Source organism: Chelonoidis abingdonii, chromosome 10 (genome assembly GCF_003597395.2).
Source record: "Chelonoidis abingdonii isolate Lonesome George chromosome 10, CheloAbing_2.0, whole genome shotgun sequence".
NCBI lineage: Eukaryota > Metazoa > Chordata > Testudines > Testudinidae > Chelonoidis > Chelonoidis abingdonii.
The window spans coordinates 28,019,892-28,037,328 of NC_133778.1; the positions used below are offsets into that span (position 1 = coordinate 28,019,892).

The window sequence follows — 17,437 nt, forward strand, 5'->3', positions numbered from 1 at the left end:
AATGAACATTTACTTCATGAGGCAGTCATGTATCTGAGTATATGCAGGTCAGGACAGAGATCTTTAAAATAAGGGGCGAAAGTGGTTTTGGAGAAGTGTTGCCTCACTGTTTAAATCCACAGTAAAACAGAGTGCTGCAATTCAGAGATTGTAACCTAGTTCCATTTTCTAGAGAATGTATTCGAGGTATTTATATACAGTTTTGTAATATAAAGTTATAGCACTGGAATATCTTACAGATTCACTGTGTCACATTAGGAATTTGAAAGAGATTGTGGGAAAGGATCACATTAAAAATAAGGCTTGCTAGAAAAAAATCATAGTAATCTTTCACTGGTTTCTAGCATTTTTTTTTTTTTTAAATATTGGGTAAATGCTATAGGGATCTTTATCTTACCTCTTCTGTTTCTATCGCACTGGACTCCTACCTTGCCTGATGTATCAGAGAGACTACACTATTTCTGGATGTACGGTGTTCTAGCACCAACACAATACCACTCCCAGAAATACTTCTAGGGATGGTGCTGGCAAATACTGACATCTTCACCGTCGGTACTCTCCAATAGTTAAGAGATAAGTGAGGTAGCCTGAATACCCCACTTATCTGCAGGACTGAGGGAGGGTATCAGTTCCAGGCAGAACCATTCTTGGCCCAGCTCAGCCAGGAAGAGCACAACTTAAAAGAAGTCTCATTTATAAGTAGCACAAATATAGTCAAAAACAGATTCACAGGAGGAGACTCTTTAAAACTTAGCTCCACTAACACGTGCACAGTTCTTTAATGATTATTGTCATTTGCTTACCTGATGTGACCAATCAGTTCAATCAACTTGTGGCTAAAGAAGTAGGCAGTCAGCTCAGACACGTGGCTCAAGACAGAACAGACTCCAAAGAGGGTGGTAGTGCCATTCAAGTCTTCCAAGTGCCAGTAGAGAAAGGTGAACACAAACCCATACCCAAACCCCATAAACCAAGCCACAAACAGCACAGATCCATACTGTATACTGCAAAGGAGCTTTATCAGGTCCCCAAAACTGAATGACTGAGACTGGCTTATGCTGCTGGGGGTGTCATCAGAGGATTCAGTGGAGGCATTTCCATCCACTTGTGGGATCTCTACTTCCTTCCTCTTGTTTTCATCTTCTTTGTAGTGGTTATAATGGAATCTGAACTGGGTGGCCACAATAAGCGCCATTGACATCAGTACACCAAAGACTATGAAAACAATTCTGTAGTTCTTGTACTCAGGAGCTTTACACCCCAGACCTTCGATGATCACTTCTATACGGGTATAGTCTATACCAATTCCCACTGACAGCATGGCCAGTCCCCAGCCCAGAGAGCCCCACATCCGCTGCAAGCCATAGCGATCCCTGTGTTTGCCAAGGTATTGGAGAGTCACAGTGTCCACAATGGTAACAGATGAGGCACTGAAAAACTCTCCTATAATGACAACCAAAAGAATAAGTAGAAAGATCGCTTCTACTTCTTGATGATCATAAACCAGCATGACGTGGTCAGAAGATACTGGCTTCGTGGTGACAACAGGTGGTGATGTAGGGTGGGTCATATTTCCTGGCAGTCCTGGGTTTGTGGTGGTATTCTTTGAAATAAAATTTGTATTGTTGTTATCCAAGGCAAGGTCTCCATTTCTGGTCTGAGCAGAAAATGGAAACAATTCCAAAGTTGGGGGACTGTTAGCTAACAGGTCCCGTTTCCCACGACCCTTCTGTAACGTAGCACTAGCTGTAGTTAGTAGAGAAGAAATGGTGGCATTTTGCGGCAGCGATGTTAAAAGGTGGCTGGCATTGGAAGGATGTGGTGGTGGAGGGACCTTTGGTACACATCTTAAGGTAGCTGGTCTAACAAATCCAATCCCCAGGTTAAATAAAATCCAACATAAAAGTGAAAAGAGAAGGACAACTTTCCCTTTTTTAAAGCGATCTGCCACCACTCCCCAGAAAGGAGCACTGCAGAACTCAATAAAGTACCTAATGCCCACCAGAAGTCCACTCTGACTAGGCGACATGCCCAGCTGCTTATAATACACAGGAAGCAATGGGTAAAGGGAGCCATATGCAGAATAAAAGAAAAAATAAAAGACCTTTGAGATCAGAAGATCATTGTTTATTTTGACACAGTGCCTTTCTAACCAGTCTAGCTCCTCATCTGGGACAGTGGTGGTCTCAGTTGAAGGGGTTTCATTTTGGGGCTGGAGATCTTGCTCCTTGGTAATTCCATTGAAAGGATCAGCAAGCACATACTTTCTCTTCTGTTCTTCTTCATCATCAGTTAAGATGGCAACTTTATCATCAGCCGCCATAGCTCACCACAAGCATCCGATACTCAACACAACAACCCTCCACAATGACTGCAGGTATCCTGTAGGGCAAATAAAATAGACTACAGTTAAAGCACAACACAGAAAGAAGGGTGCAATCATGGAAGGTCAGGCACTGAGGAATAAAAGAAAGAGCCTCTTTTTATTACTTACATACCTTGCCCATAAATACCTCAGGATCTGAGGAAAGAAAAACACTGTATTCAACCGTTAATTCACTTTGATAACGATAGACAATACTGGCAATCATGAAAAAGTGGATTTAGTGACCGACACTGCCACTACTATAGCAACTTATCTTCTAGTAGCAGTTCTGTAGCTCTTTCAATAACCATCCTATACATTTACTACAGGAGAGATTTTGAAAGGCACAAATAGGAGCTGAGCAACTAACTGTAATTTGTGCCTTGGAAATCTTCCCCTACAAATCATCTGCTTTGTAAGAATCTAACTCCAGTATTTACAGTTTTGCTTAAATAATCATAGGACAGGGAATGAGGTGACTCAGGTGACAAGTAATGAGATATGGAGCTTTTCTTCACCAGTCACATCCATTCCACCTGAAGGCCTATGCAAAATTATCTGATCTCCAACTGGAGTCCCATTTTCAGAAATGCTGAGCATCTACAACTTCAACTGAAGTCAGTGGGACTGTGGTTCCTCAGCACCACTGGGAAAAAGAAAAGTAAGACTCCCTAGTTTCTAGTGGACAGGTACCTACATCATAAAAATCATCCGCACAATTAGGTTGGAAGCCTCAGTAGCACGGGGCAAGGAGTGAACAGACATGGGACTAAACTGATCTTTTTTCCCTTCCAATCCAAGTTCAGAAATACAAGAGGGACTGAGAAGAAATCATATTGCCACTGCAGGCCCCATACTTATTCTGTGGAGAAACAGTGGATTTCAGGAAGGTCAGTCCTGTACCTTTTTACAAATAATAATTCATTTAAAAACCAATTTTAAAAGCCACTAGGATTTAGATTTTAGTTCTGAGAGCATCTTTCATACTCAATAATAATTATTAATAATAGTAGAGTTAGCCATTAGTAATTTTCCTTACTGGAAACAAAAAAGTGGTCTCCCACACAGAAGTGCAGTCCATTAGTTCTTGGCTACCAGACTGGAGACATATTGCATAAATTTGAGATTTTGCAGTATTAATATTTGTAAGCGTAACCTGGAAAAAAATATTAGATTAACAAACTATTTAATGTAAATATGTTTCATTCTAAATAAATATTTCAGTGCATGTTTCTGGATAACTCAAAAGATGCCATAAAACAATTCACCTTAATTATTTAATAGATACTCTCTTGCCTGAAGCAATATAATTTTGTTTTTCACTCTGGATCAACTTACATTCCAAAGTAGAATTTTTTAAGAACTAAGTTTTAATTATAGTGGTTTCAAGCTCTTTTGGATTGCTGATAAGCTATTCCACTGAAATTTATTAATGTCATAATATTTAAATTGTGAAATACAGCACATGATTCTCCAGTGATTCCTTTAAATATTCTGTAAGGAACTTAACTTCCTATTCTCAAAAACCCAAGAAGCCCTCAGAAGATTCCCATCTCTAATATTTTAGAATCAAATTGGAAGCTTAGTTTTGCCTGCTTACAAACTCATTGTTGATTAAGATAAGCAGAGATTATCCCTTTAAATAACTGATTACAGTTCAGAATTTTCTCCCAAACATTAAGGGCAATAACTGACAAGGGATGTAAGTTTAGGCCAGAAAGAAATCTTTTAATAGCATTCACAGGTATTATTCTATTTCAGTGATGTTTATTAAGTTCTGTTCCATATTAAACCAATGTGCATTAGGTGTCGTTTTTTTACTTAAGTACATCAGAAGTAGGAAGCCTGCGAAACAAATCAGTGGGGCCACCAAATGATTGAGGTGCTAAAGGAGCACTCAAGGAAGACAAGGCCATTATGGAGAAGCTAAATGAATTATCTGCATCAGTCTTCATTGAAGAGGATGTAAGGGAGATTCCCATGCCTGAGCCATTCTTTTTAGGTGACAAAACTGAGGAACTGTCCCAAATTGAAGTGTCATTAGAGGCAGTTTTGGGACAAGTTGATAAATTAAACAGTAATAAGTTACCAGGATCACATGGTATTCACCCAAGAGTTCTGAAGAAAAACAAATATGAAATAGCAGAACTACTAAATGTGATATGTAACCCATCATTTAAATCAGCTTCTGTACCAAGTGACTAGAGGATAGCTAATATGCCGCCAATTTTTTAAAAAGGCTCAAGAGGCGATCCTGGCAATTACAGGCTGGTAAGCCTAACTTCGGTACTAGGTAAATTGGTTGAAACTATAGTAAAGAACAGAATTATCAGACACATAAATGAACACGATTTATTGGGGAAGAGTCAACATGACTTCTGTAAAGGGAAATCATGCCAATCTATTAGAATTATTTGTGGGGTTCATTAAACATGGGTGACCCAGTAGATATAATGTACTTGTATTTTCAGAAAGTCTTTGACAAGGTGCCTCACCAAAGGCTTTTAAGCAAAGTAAGATGTCACAGATAAGAGGGAAGGTTCTCTCATGGATCAGTAACTGGTTAAAAGATAGGAAACAAAGGGTAGGAATAAATGGTCTGTTTTCAGAATGGTGAGAGGTAAATCGTGGTGTTCCCCAGGGGTCTGTACTGGGACCAGTGTTTTTTCAACACAGCCATAAATCTGGAAAAAGGGGTAAACTGTGAGGTGGCAAAATTTGCAGATGTCACAAAATTACTCAAGATAGTTAAGTCCAAAGTAGACTGTGAAGAGTCACAAAGGGAACCTCACAAAACTGTGTGACTGGGCAACAAAATGGCAGATCAAAGTAAATGTTGATAAATGCAAAGTAATACACATTGGAAAATACAGTCCCAACTATACATATAAAATGACCGTGTCTAAATTAGCTGCTATCACTCGACAGAGAAATCTTTGAGTCATTGTGAGTAGTTCTCTGAAAACATCTGCTCAATGTGCAGCAGCAGTCAAAAAAGCTAAAAGAATGTTATGAACCATTGGGAATGGAACAGATAAGAAGACAGTAAATATAAAACCACTATCTAAATCCATGGCATGCCCATACTTTGAGTATACATATTAAAAATAGAAATGGTACAGAGAAGGGCAACAAAAATGATTACAGGTATGGAACAGCTTCCATATGAAGAGAGATTAAGACGACTGGGACTTTTCAGCTTGGAAAAGAGATGACTAAGGAGAGATATGATGGGGTGTGGAGAAAGTGAATAAGAAAATGTTATTTACTTCTTCACATAACACAAAAACCAGGGGTCACCCAAGGAAATTAACAGGCAGCATGTTTAACACAAACAAAAGGAAATACTTCTTCACACAAAAGTATATTCAACATGTGGAACTGATTGCCATGGGATGTTGTGAACGCCAGAAGTATAACAGGGTTCAAAAAAAGAATTGGTTAAGTTCATGGAGGATAGGGCCACCAACAGCTATTAGCCAAGATGGTCAGGAGTGCAACCCCATGTTCTAGGTGTCCCTAAGCCTCTGACTGCCAGATGCTGAGACTGGACAACACGGGATGGATCACTTGAGAACTGCTCTGTTCATTCCCTCTGAAGCAGCTGGTATTGGCCGCTGTTGGAAGACAGGGTACTGAGCTAGGTGAAGCATTGGTTTGACACCGTATGCCATTCTTATGTTTGTGGAATGAGCTGCAGTGGCTCAGTAATATAATCTAAAATTTAGTCTGGAACACTTCCCTTTCTCTAGACTCCAGCACTGTGGTTGATTTTATCTGCAGGCATTTTTTATTACAAAGTCATCTGTGAGAATTTGCCATTTTAAAACAAGTTCAGTGTTGCCAATTCCAGGATTTTACTATGAATGTTGCAATACCTGGTGTTTTTCTCACCAACCCCAGCTGATGAATAATATTACCTGAGAATCTCTTCTGTCATTTCAAAAAAAGGTTCTGTCCCTCATGATTGAAAACAAGAACCCTAAAGGCTCTAAAACCAGAAGACAAAGAAGAACAAAAAGTGATTTAAAAAATCACGATTCTTAAAAAAATTGAATGTCATAATTTTGGGGGCCTGAATCTTGATTTTTAAATGTTTGGAGTTGGCCGTACTGCAAACTGCAGAAGCTTACACTGACTTCTAATTAACCGATGCAGATTGTTGTCAAATTTTAAAATAATTTTTCTTGCTCTTATTCATTAATATCATAAGATACTCTTAAAACCAGTTTTTGGACTATACATTAGATCTGGTACATTAAATACTATTACTAATCAATTTAATTAGAGCGCTCAAATCATTCAGACAAGTTCTTTCGCACATTTACAGTGGACTTTTTCCTATTATTGCTCATTTTTGGTTGAAAAACAGACAAAACAAATTATCCTGATTACCAGGTTAGATTTGCCATTGAATTTTTCAGTTTTTCGCTTAGGTCTGCCTTGGTTCTGCAATTTGTGAGTGGGCAAACCCCATACACGTGTGGAACCCCGCTGACTTTAACAGGAATCAATTGAAGGACCATGGCCTTACTCTCTACCCTCAAATTAACCTTATGAACCTGTATAAGTATCTACATGCTCATCTAATTCTAGCTGCTAAGAGTTATTGTGTCAGAGTTTGGTTTCTCTCAATTATAGACAAGTTCTCTCTTACATGGCAAGACCACGTGGCAAAATGTTGTGCAGTTTGACATCAGCCCTTCTTAGGTCAAGAGAAGCCACCCTGATGTGGAGAAGTCAGAATAATCTTGATTAAAAACAAAAACGAACATATTGTATTCCTAATCCTATGCATATGAATTCAAAACTATCTGATTTAGCACCAAAAATACATGGGTGGCAACGTACAAGGGATTTTTAAACACAACAAACATGATTCTTAATTTCTCTTTTTATTTTCAGTTTTCTTTCCAATTGCAATAGGTTTCAGGTTTAGATTTCCTTGAGTATGTTAATTTTATTAGGTTTATGGATAACTAATATATTACAATTGCTTATTATTGTTGGGGTTTAAAAATATTAAGCTATTGGATCTTTTCCTCATATGTTTTTACATCTGCTATTGCATCCATTTTCTTTTAAATTTGTTATGTATGTCTAATGTGATAGAAACACCTGTATTTTCACTGTATTTTGTGAAATGTTATAGAAAAATATTTCATAAAACAAAAGTAAAGTAAATATATTTCATTGAATTCTATTAATAATGCACTATATACCCTTCAGTAATAGGACACAGTATCAGCATTAGCAGAAATTTCACAGGATTACTTTTCAGATTTTGAGGAGAGTCAATTTTTAAGATGAGGTGTTAATTAAAGGGGGGAAGGGGGATAGTGGAAATGAACAAACTAACATAGGTTCCTTGGAATTTCCTATAATGGTTCCAACAACGGCTTTCCAACTTATAACAAAAAGGTAACACATCTTGGCCATTGCGCACCTCTACAGTGAAATCAAACTAAGCAGCTGCAAAAACATTTCTAAAGTTATGTACAATTTGAAGTGAGAGGAATAGACTATACCTTCCCCATTCCAAGGTTAGTTTAACCACAACATCACTATCGAAATTTTACGAACGTTACTGCCTTGTAAAAACATTTTCCATATCTACAAGATTGTAGTCCTAAGGGACAGTGTGTGAACTATAGTTCTAAGGAACAGCTTGGGCAAACTACAAACGTTTGTAGCCAGGAACAAACGTGCTGAGAATGTCCAGACTAGATCCCTTACAAATGTTTTCACTATTTTGAGTTAACTGGCATTCAGCTGGAGCCAAAAAAACTCCAGTGAAGACACAAGGCCTTAGAAGAACATGGTGATGGAGTGTGGAGTTTTAGCCATGGGCCACTGAACACTGATTTCTGACCTCATCATAGAAATCATGAACATAAGTTCTGAAGGCACCTTTTACCAACTTACCCAAGTGACAAGATTAAATTGAAGAGTACCTGCTAGAAAAGATCATGTGTGCTCCAATTTAGTTGTAGTGATTAAAGGATTGCCTGTGGTAGATCTTGAACAGCCTCATAAACCTTTTGCCAAGAGGTGAGGTGTATCATGCTGCACAAATCCGTCTGTGTGATACCACCAAGAGGGATCTTGTCCCCCAACATGCAGGGCAAATAAACAAACGTCCCAGAAGTTAAAGTGCTCAAATCACTCACACAGACATAAGGAAGAACTATGTATGTAGGTCCCCAATATCTGAACACCTCCCTGACATGAAGATCATAACTCTCCCTCTCAGTTATGAGATATTATTGTTCCCATATTACAGATGCAGAGAGGAAGCCACCTGCCGAAAATCACACAGGAAGTCTGTGGCTGTTCCAGGAATAGATGCATAGACTTGGTCTATGAGACCACCCTTCCTCTCAGACTACTTACATAAATATACACTGGCTTCCTTTTAACTACAAGCCTATCCTTCTTCTCTCTTTTGTGACTGTGTATTGTTTCTTTTTAGTTAAGGATAAGTAATCAGTTATATGCAAGAAAAACTTTGAAAAATAAATGATTTCTTCTGTTATAAGTCAGTGTACCTATTCTTTCACCTCTGCTGTATTTACTTAGGTTTTATTTCAACCATTCAAATCTATAACCATTTTACTCCTTTTGTGCCTGATTTTACCACAAGGATCATCTAGCCTTAATAATCATCTCCCACAATAACTGTTAAATGCAGGGAGAAAAGGGAGGCAACCCTTTGCACTGAGAAACAAATACAGATAAAGTGGGTGTCTGGTGTTAGCTTTAATATCTGATATTACCCTCAAGAGAAAACCCCAGTGACTTGTTACACTCAATTGGCTGGCTGTCACAATATTTCCCACTATATTGTAACCAGACATCTTATGTAGATTATTTTAATACTTAACATTAAAGAATGAGTTTTAGATAATCAAATGAAGATAAATTTATAAAAATCTTTAAAAGAGAAAAAACAATCTGATCTGTTCCTAAGGCAGCTAGAAAAATCATAGAAAATATATGTTTTTTGAGGCACCCCACTGTCTGCAGACAATTTAGTTTTTCTGTTGCATATAGTGACATACAACATATACAAGTCTGTAACAGGCAGAATCTTTTGGAGAGGCTAAGCAGAGACTAGCAGGCTTTTAGACTCAAAGTAATATAAAGAAGGTTGCACACAAAGCAAACTAGTTTCTCTTCACATTAAAGTATCTCATTAAAACACTTATTTCTATTTATTTTTAATTTCATAAAAGGTGCTTTATTCACACTGACTCTAGGCATTCTCATAGTTAAAAGAACACAATCATAGAAGGAACTGGAAAATACAACGAGCCAATCTATTCCCGACAGCTCGACCTGGCACTACAAATCAATCCCTATAATCAAAGGAAAGGATCGATTACATCAAAGCTGAATTCTCCCCCTTGACAAAAGTTTGAGAAAACACTGTGCTTTGCAGTGTGCCCGGAAATCAACAAATCTGATAGGGGAGTGAATGCCAGAATTGAGGCCCCTCCTTCATAGAAAGTGTCCTATCATTAGCCCCATCTTATTTAAATCAAGGAGTACACAACTGAAGTGCCTCCATGCAGCAAGTGCAGCAGTATAGCAGGGACACAGCAGCAACCTCCCAGGAAGGCAGATCCCAGGCCACTTGGGATATGTCTACACTGCAATTAAATACTTGCAGCTAGCCCATGTCAGCTGGGCTATTTACCAGCCACGAGAGTTTAACTGCAGTGTAGACATAAACATAGGACTTTATAAGCCAAAACCAGCACCTTAAATTCCACCTAGAAACCAACAGGAGATTAGGTTTGATACCTTAGGGGGAACTGCTAATACTTAAATATATAGCATTAATATGTGATTTTAACAAGAAATTCAGCATAGTTAAGAATCAAAAAGCAATATAAAGTTAGAGAACCTCAAAAAATAATCATATTAAGTGCAAATGGCTAAGCATATTAAGTGCAAAAGCCATAATTTATTATACACACAGGGTAGACACTTACAGAAGAACTTTGATGAGTTAAGTACACAATTATATTTACATATCACTGAAAACTAATATATTGAGAGCATCCAAAACAGGAAGCATTAACTAAAGCCCTCAAACCCACATGTAGCTATAGCAAAAAGAGCAGATTGGATTGCAGTCTGCATGATGTTGATAAATCAGAGGAGAGTTTATCTGTCAGGCTTTCCATGTCAAACTTACCAATATGGCATCAAGTTCCCATTTAACCCTCTCAAATTTTTGTTAAACTTGGCAAGCAGAGCAGGTTTGCAAACAAACAAGAGAAATTTCACAAGAAACTTTCTATTAGCAGATTTTCAAGTCTTCAGGCACTCATTCCTCTAAAATAACACTTCATAAAATTTACTCAATATTTTGCTAATCACTTTTTAATTTAGAAATACCCCTGTGCTACAGCTGAAGATGCATCCTTGTCAATGCTTACAAGTTGTTTACTTCTGTCTTAACAGTTATTGAATATTCGTTGCTAGCCATCAGAGCCAATAAACAGTACATGAACCTACGTAAGGCATTGGAAGTGGTGTTTCTGTTTCTAGTGTTGAGCTGTAGAAGTAACAGAGCTAACTTTCCTCCACAAACATCCTGACAAGACAATCTGTTTCAAAGAATGGGTGAATGAAAGATTAGCAACAAATGCAGAATTATGGGCTAAATGGTGTTTCTACTAAAGCCATTGGATATTTTGCGACTGAAACGCCAGTAGAATAGGCTGAATCCGCAATGACAAACAAGTAGTGCCATGTTGACTACAATGGGACTACCCCCTTTAACAAAATTACAAATTGAAGTCTTCATAATATTGTGCTCTATATCTGTATTATGCTTTGTTGTTTTAATATTACAAACAAAAACAGATGTGCAGGACCTTTCATATAACCTTTTAGGAGTATGCCCATCAGAACTTGATTGCTTTGGCATCAGTTTGCATTCCAAAACACTGCTATAGAGTACAGACTCAGGCCCACAGTACTGTACTATCAGAATTTCTAAAGCCACCACTTTATCCTCCTTTAAATCAATTTTTAAAAGGTCCTTTGGTGTGGTGCCTACAACTCACTACCACTGATTACCTGGTGACCACCTGAAACTTCCAAGACGTCTATGACTACTTATTTATGCACACACCCAGGTCTCTGCTCTTGCCTCATCCTCCCTCTTTTCCATCTCTCTGTTGATTCACCTGTTTAGTATTTAGAGAATGTGATTGTCAGGGGCTGGCTCTGTGTTATTTGTCTGTCCAAATCCTCTAATCCCTTTGTGGGGACTAAGGCAATACAACAAAGAAATAACAATAAATTCTCTACTGCCCAGCACTTTGTGTATTTGTTGATGCCTGAACAAAGTGGATGTAAATGCTACCCTTCTGGTTTGGTAACATTTTACACTCACTTTGCCCATGTAAATGACGATGCAAGACAGTGGGCAGTCAGACCCTGCATTTATTATATGTATAGACCAGCAGTTCTCAAACTGTGGGTCATGATCCCATTTAATGGGGTCACCAGAGCTGGTGATAGACTTAGTGGGGCCCAGGGCTGAAGCCAAAGTCCAAGGGCTTCAGCCCTGGGTGGTGGAGCTCAGGTTACAGGAGTCACCCCCATGAGGATGAAGACTTTGTGCTTGGGCTCCCCAACCCCGGGGCCTTGGGTGGGCTCAGGCTTCAGTCCCCACTCTTGGGGTCATGTAGTAATTTTTGTTGTCAGAAAGGGGTTGCTGTACAATCAAGTTTGAGAACCCCCTGGTATTGACTAAACTCTGTTCAGGAGAGGCTGGTATTTCCAAAAGAGACAACCTTTATCAGCTCCTCTGGAACACCAAATTTATTTACACTATCTGCTTAATTAGAAAATATTTATTTATCTTTATTTCCAAGTACTGCAGAAAAATATTTGCCAAACAACAATATAGTTTATTCAGCTATAATATGATTTTTTACTGCTAAAATTTTCTCCACTCACTCACGCAAGAGTATTGTTTTGGCCCAACTGAGAATGGAAGGGTTTTTGCTAAGCAAAAATCCAAGACTGAACCAATCTTTAATAGGTTATAATCCGATAAGTGAAAATCATATGGATTTTAAATATGTAGTTTTTATTTTAAACTACCAGTAGCTACATCTTACAAGATGCTAACACAAAACTAGGTCTTAAACTCTATACATGGCACCAAACAATATTCACAGATTAATATTTAACTTCTGCTGGGTTTGGAGGTAAACTCATATACTACATATGCTGATAAATGAAGCATGCAAGAGTATGAACAAAGCAGTAAATAAAAAGTTCCTACTGAGAGCATGGTTCGTTCACTAAGATCTTAATTTTTTTTTAAATATACAAAAATTGAATATCTGCCTGAGGGTGTCATGTGTAGACACCGCCAGCACAAGATAAAAAGTGACAATGCTTCTTTAGATGTTTTAGAGGAAACTTGGTATTTGGTCAGCTCCTCCAGTGAAATGTGAACTATTAGCACAGTACACTCCATCAAAACCTGGACGTTCAACTGGGAAGCACTGGTTAAATTGGCATGGAATGACTCAATTACACAGACTGTGGTGAGGCCTCACCCACAACACTGAATACTGAGTTGCTACAATTCCTAGAGAATGAGGCTAGCATCTGATGGAGGTTATAGTCTAACCAAAGCAGATGCCAAAGATTCGAACTAAGAGGAAAGATTGGATGTGACCAGTTTCCTCAAAAAGCAGCATGTGTGCCCATCCACCCGAAACATTCATGTTCTTATAATGGACCTGGAAAAATTGGTTAAACAGAAACTTGTTTGTCAATCAGAAAGATCAAACATATTTGACGAATAAATCTCAGAGATACCAGGAAAGTGCTATGAGAGAGGATTCAACCTGAGGAAAATACCTAAACATCTCCCAACTACAGTGTAAGGGAAGGAAGCAAATACTTGGAGAAATGGGGGTGGAGGATATAGACAGTCTTCAAAGTAGAGGGGAGACACTGCAGGTTATGAGGGGGGAGGGAGAAGAGAGGGCTGCACTAGCTGCAAGAGAAGCTTGGCTAGTAAGATGATTATGAGCCTCTTAATACTTTAGATAGAAAAAAAATTGGACTGGTCCCCACATGCGGGAAAAGCAAACTAGAAGACTGGTTGGTGTGTGGTCAGAAAAATGAAGCAAATCAAGTCTCCATTATCACAGTGGGAAACACCCTCAAAGCAATCCCCATAACTGCTAAATCCTCCTGCACAATTAAGAAGAATTGTGCCTCACCTCATCCCCACATATAGCACACACACCGCTGAAAAACATTTCAACTGAACCCCCAAATTACCCAATCCCTACGTGGAAATACCAGATCACTCCTCCTGATTTCCAAACCCTGTTCCTTCCATCCAAAAGCCCTGACCCTTCTTCCTGATGTCAAAAATCTGTCATCCCATCATTGTGGCCCTCAGAGAAGAGAAATGGAATGGAGTTTAAGACACTGGACTAGTTCTCAGGAAAGGGGGGTTCTATTGCTAGATCAGCCACAGACATCCTGAGTGACCTTGGGCAAGACACTTATTCTCTCTCAGCGCCTTACCTCCCTACCTCACAGGGTGTTGAGAGGCTATATATACACATATATACACAAACGCTTGTGATGTACTACTCAAATGCTACAGTGGCACAGTACCACAGAAAAGCCTGCCAGCAAAAACATTTGGTCCTAATAATTATGCCTGCTCCTCCCCTTCTTCCAGTTTTACCCATTTGAAGGGCCACACCCTCATATCTGGTTATTTTAAAGGCCACCTCCTTGTGATAAAGGCTTTTCGCTATGCTCCAAAGAGACATGTAAATCTCACTCCATTTTGCTCGGTAATTCATTCAGCTTGGGGTATCACTCATTCAAACGGACCTAGCTTGGCAGTGGTGCAGAGACGACATCTGTCGATGTAAAAAACCAACAGCTGGCTGGCCGGGCAGGGGGTTTTCATGCCGACGGACAGGTGCACGTCGGGGGAGCGATGGCTCCTCCGCACGCAGCCCTGGGCACTCTGCTCGGCAGAGCCTTTTGTTTGCCAGTGCAGTTACGTTTACGGAAGTCCACGCCCGGGCGGTGCAGCAGCTTCCACATTACAAAACAAATACGAACCGGATTACTCAGTCTCACCTCCCTGCTGCTGTGGCACCAATGGTGGAGCCGGCGCTGCTTTCCCCAGACCGGGCAGCACGTAAAGCCCCGTGTCCACCCCAGCCGGGGCGGGGAGGGGAAGGGATGGGGTTAAACCCACGTAAATAAAACGTCCTCTGGAATAAAGCAACAGCAGCTGCCGGCACAAGTCTCGGCACCAGTGCAGTCACAGCAGACACAAGTCACTGCCAGCCCCCCGGGAATCCGACCCACCCCGCCCAGAGCCTCCAGTTCTCAGCCAGCTGAGGCGGGAGGGGCACCAAGCCAGGGCAGATTTCCCTCTCTCCCCCGAGTGCGTGTGGAGGCGACGGCCAATGACTCACCTTGTGGCGGGGGGTCCCTCACAGCCTCTTCACTCTCGCTGCTGCTCCCGGAGCGCACTGCCGCTGTGCTGCGGACGGGGGCCGCGCACCATCCCCAGCCGCCGCCGCCAACTCCTCTGCGCACGAGCACGGCGGGGCTCCGACCCGACCTCCAGCGGCGCCTGCTGCAAGGTGCCGGCTGCAGTTACAGCGCGGAGGGAAGGGAAGGGAAGGGCCCGATCCAGCCAGCCAGGACTCCTCCCTCCCGGCGCTCCCCATCCCGCACGCCAGGGGGCAGCCCCGGCACAGCTTGGAGCGCCCTCCCGCGGCGTGGGCCGGGGCAAGGAGCAGCGAGCTGGGCACATCAGCCCCGGTAACAGCCTGCAGGGCGCGTCCCGGGGGGGGCCCCTTACCCTGCCTGCCCCGGTCCGCCCAGGCGCGGGGGTATCGGTGAAATCCCCGGATCTCAGCCTTCATCACCCCCTACCGACACCCCCTGTGGTATCCGCCCCTATCGCCTCCTACCGACACCCCCTGTAGTGTCCACCCTCATCATCTGGTGCCGACACCCCCTGTGGTGTCCGCCCTCATCATCTGGTACCAACACCCCTGTGGTGTCTGCCCCATCACCCCCTACCGACACCCCCTCTGGTATCCGCTCCTCATCACCCATCTCTCCCTACCCACACCCCCTGTGGTCTCTGCCCTCATCATCTGGTACCAACACCCCCGTGGTATCCGCTCCTCATCACCCCATCACTCTCTACCGACACCCCCTGTGGTCTCTACCCTCATCCTCTGGTACTGACACTCCTTGTGGTATCTGCCCCCATCACCTCCTACCCACACCTCCTGTGATGTCCACCCTCATCATCTGGTACCGACACTGCTGTGGTGTCTGCCCTCATCACCCCCTACCGACACCCCCTATGGTCTCCGCCCTCATGATCTGGTACCGAAACCCCTGTGGTATCCACCCCCATCACCTTCTACCCACACTCCCTGTGGTGTCCGCCCTCATCATCTGGTACCGACACCCCCCGTGGTATCTGCCCCCATCACCTCCTACCCACACCTCCTGTGATGTCCACCCTCATCATCTGGTACCGACACCCCTGTGGTGTCTGCCCCCATCAGACCCTACCGACACCCCTGTGGTCTCCACCCTTCATCACCCCCTACCGACACCCCCTATGGTCTCCGCCCTCATCATCTGGTACCAAAACCCCTGTGGTATCCACCCCCATCACCTTCTACCCACACTCCCTGTGGTGTCCGCCCTCATCATCTGGTACCGACACCCCCTGTGGTCTCCGCCCTCGTCACCTCCTACCCACACCCCCTGTGGTATCTGCCCCTCATCACCCCCTATTGACACGCCCTGTGGTATCCGATCCTCATTACTTCCTACCGATACCCCCTGGGGTATCTGCCCCTCGTCACCCCCTACCGCCTCCCTCTGTAGTATCCGCTCCTTATTACTTCCTACCGACACCCCCTGTAGTGTCCACCCCTCATCACCCCCTACCGACACTCCCTGTGGTATCCGCCCTCATCATCTGGTACCGACACCCCCTGTGGTGCCTGCCCTCATCACCCCCTACTGACACCCTCTGTGGCATCCGCCCCTTATTACTTCTTAGCAATACATACTGTGGTATCCGCCCCTCATCACCCCCTACCGATACCCCCTGTGGTATTTGCATTCAAAAATAAAACAATGTAAAATTTTGGAGCCTACAAGTCCAATCAGTCCTACTTCTTGTTCAGCCAATCACTCAGACAAACAAGTTTGTTTACCTCTGCAGGAGATCATGCTGCCCACTTCTTGTTTACAATGTCACCTGAAAGTGAGAACAGGTGTTCTCATGGCACTGTTGAAACTGGTGTCGTAAGATATTTACGTGCCAGATGCACTACAGATTCATATGGCCCTTCATGCTTCAACCACCATTCCCAAGGACATGCTTCCATACTGATGATGGATTCTGCTTGATAACAATCCAAAGTAGCACAGACAGATGCATGTTCATTTTCATTATCTGAGTCAGATATCACCAGCAGAGGTTGATTTTCTTTTTTGGTGGTTCGGGTTCTGTAGTTTCCGCATTGGAGTGTTGCTCTTTTAAGACTTCTGAAAGCATGCTCCACACCTATCCCTCTCAGATTTTGGAAGGCACTTCAGATTCTTCAATCTTGGATCAAGTGCTATTTTTAGAAATCTCACATTGGTACCTTCTTTGTGTTTTGTCAAATCTGCAGTGAAAGTGTTCTTAAAACAAACTGTGTTGGGTCATCATCCAAGACTGCAGGTAAATATATTAAATATATGGCAGCATGCAGGTAAAACAGAGCAGAGGACATAAAATTCTCCCCCAAGGAGTTCAATCACAAATGTAATTAACACATTTTTTTAACAAGCATCATCAGTATGGAAGCACGTCCTCTGGAATGGCGGCTGAAGCATGAAGGAGCATATGAAGTTTTAGCATAACTGGCATGTAAATACTGTGCAATGCTGGCTACAAAAGTGCCATCCAAATGCCTGTTCTCACTTTCCAGTGACTTTTTAAATAAGAAGAGGGCAGCATTATCT

General features: G+C 42.0%; 1 protein-coding gene across 8 annotated transcripts in view; it reads right to left on the reverse strand.

Annotated features, from left to right (window-relative positions):
• The window catches only part of MFSD6 (major facilitator superfamily domain containing 6), a 47,605-nt gene extending 32,555 nt beyond the window's left edge, over window positions 1-15,050 (reverse strand). For 5 of the 8 annotated variants that reach the window (XR_012656632.1, XM_075070048.1, XM_075070051.1 and 2 more), the window contains exons 1-2: window positions 2,495-2,523; window positions 804-2,382 (exon numbers count right to left, since the gene is read on the reverse strand). Coding sequence is in view for 7 of the 8 variants with exons in the window: in XM_075070048.1 (XP_074926149.1) it covers window positions 804-2,323 (1,520 nt within the window). In the remaining variant the exon portion in view is untranslated. Of the gene's footprint in view, window positions 1-803; window positions 2,383-2,494; window positions 2,524-14,263; window positions 14,338-14,862 lie in introns of those variants that run through there. The other 3 variants (XM_032763310.2, XM_075070047.1, XM_032763316.2) reach the window with 3 other exon arrangements.
• Window positions 15,051-17,437: the final 2,387 nt, after the last annotated feature.